Source organism: Galeopterus variegatus, unplaced genomic scaffold (genome assembly GCF_000696425.1).
Source record: "Galeopterus variegatus unplaced genomic scaffold, G_variegatus-3.0.2 Scaffold2698, whole genome shotgun sequence".
Classification (NCBI taxonomy): Eukaryota; Metazoa; Chordata; class Mammalia; order Dermoptera; family Cynocephalidae; genus Galeopterus; species Galeopterus variegatus.
Window position 1 is genome coordinate 110488 of NW_007728809.1, and position 1225 is coordinate 111712.

The 1225-nt window shown below is 42.2% G+C and overlaps 1 protein-coding gene across 2 annotated transcripts in view; it reads right to left on the minus strand.

Annotated features, from left to right (window-relative positions):
- Positions 1-1225, minus strand: part of KANSL1 (KAT8 regulatory NSL complex subunit 1) — a 200461-nt gene that overhangs the window by 61110 nt on the left and 138126 nt on the right. For both annotated transcript variants that reach the window (XM_008582691.1, XM_008582692.1), the window contains one exon: positions 322-426. In XM_008582691.1, the coding sequence (XP_008580913.1) occupies positions 322-426 (105 nt within the window). The remainder of the gene's footprint in view (positions 1-321; positions 427-1225) is intronic.

The following is a 1225-nucleotide window of genomic DNA, read 5'->3' on the forward strand; positions in this document are numbered from 1 at the left end:
AAAAAAAAAAAAGAATTCAGATCCTGGGCCGGCCTGGTGGCGCACTGGAGAGTGCGCCGCTTGGGTTCGGATCCCATGTGGAGACCGGTTCCCGCTCACTGGCTGAGCGCGGTGCGGGCGCAACACCGAGGATTGCGATCCCGTTGCCGGTCAGTAAAAAAGACAAAAAGGAAAGAAAAAAAAAAAAAGAATTCAGATCCTGAAACGCCAGAAGTGATAAAAAGGGATACAGTTCCCTTCCTTTAGCCAATGCAAGGATCCTAGTTACAGAGAACATCCTGAATTCTCACTCATTTCCCCTTTTCTATCTTTTATACTTACCAATTTATCAGTCCCATGATTTATCTTCACCTCAGAACTAAGTGGAAGAAATAAGTCTGTTGTTGCATGCTCTGGGGGAGGTGCCTCCCCAAGAACTATCAAACCCTGCAGGACAGAAAGGAGAAAACCAGCGTGAGTGGTATAAATCACAAATTTAACTTAGGAGTTAATATCAAAAAGTTGGGGGCAGCAGGTTTGTTTGCCAGAGGCCTTTCCCCCTTATCCTACGGTTCAGTAACTAAACTATACCAACATCAGCTTTGCTTTCCCAAACAGTTATTACAACAAAAAGCCTAAGAGTAGCAGAGTATTCAGTAAGGCATGAGACTCAGACCCAAGCTTCCTCTCTCTTCCACTTGAATGCTCTGACCTACATGGCTTGTCAGCCATTTAGCATCTTTTATTCAGAACTTCCAGATCAGGAATCTTTACCAGATTATGTATTTTATACTATATTACCAACCATACAATACTGAATTAACAGTAGGGATGCCATTTTTCTAGTTAACTTGTTCACAAATGTGGCTTCGGGATTACTTAATTGAAAGTGCTACTATTGTAAATGATGAGCTCAACCAATTGTATCTGAGCAAACAAAACAACTGAGTAAAACAAAGGTGAACAATCCCTACAATTTATTAGAAACCAAGAACTTCTTAAAAACTTCCCCCAAAGGCGCCTGTTTCTCATAAGCATAAATATTACTTCAGGTTAAGTTCCTGCTTAACAATTACACTCATCTCAGGAAATAATAAAAAATGTAAAAAATTAACTTAAAATGATCCCCCGAATCCTCTCCATAGTAGGCATAATGGGCCTACCTTGGTAAAGGCAGGAGTTAGCTTGCTATGGGGGGGGCGGGGGGGGGGGGGACCGGGGGGAACATGCACGTGAATGTAAGAGT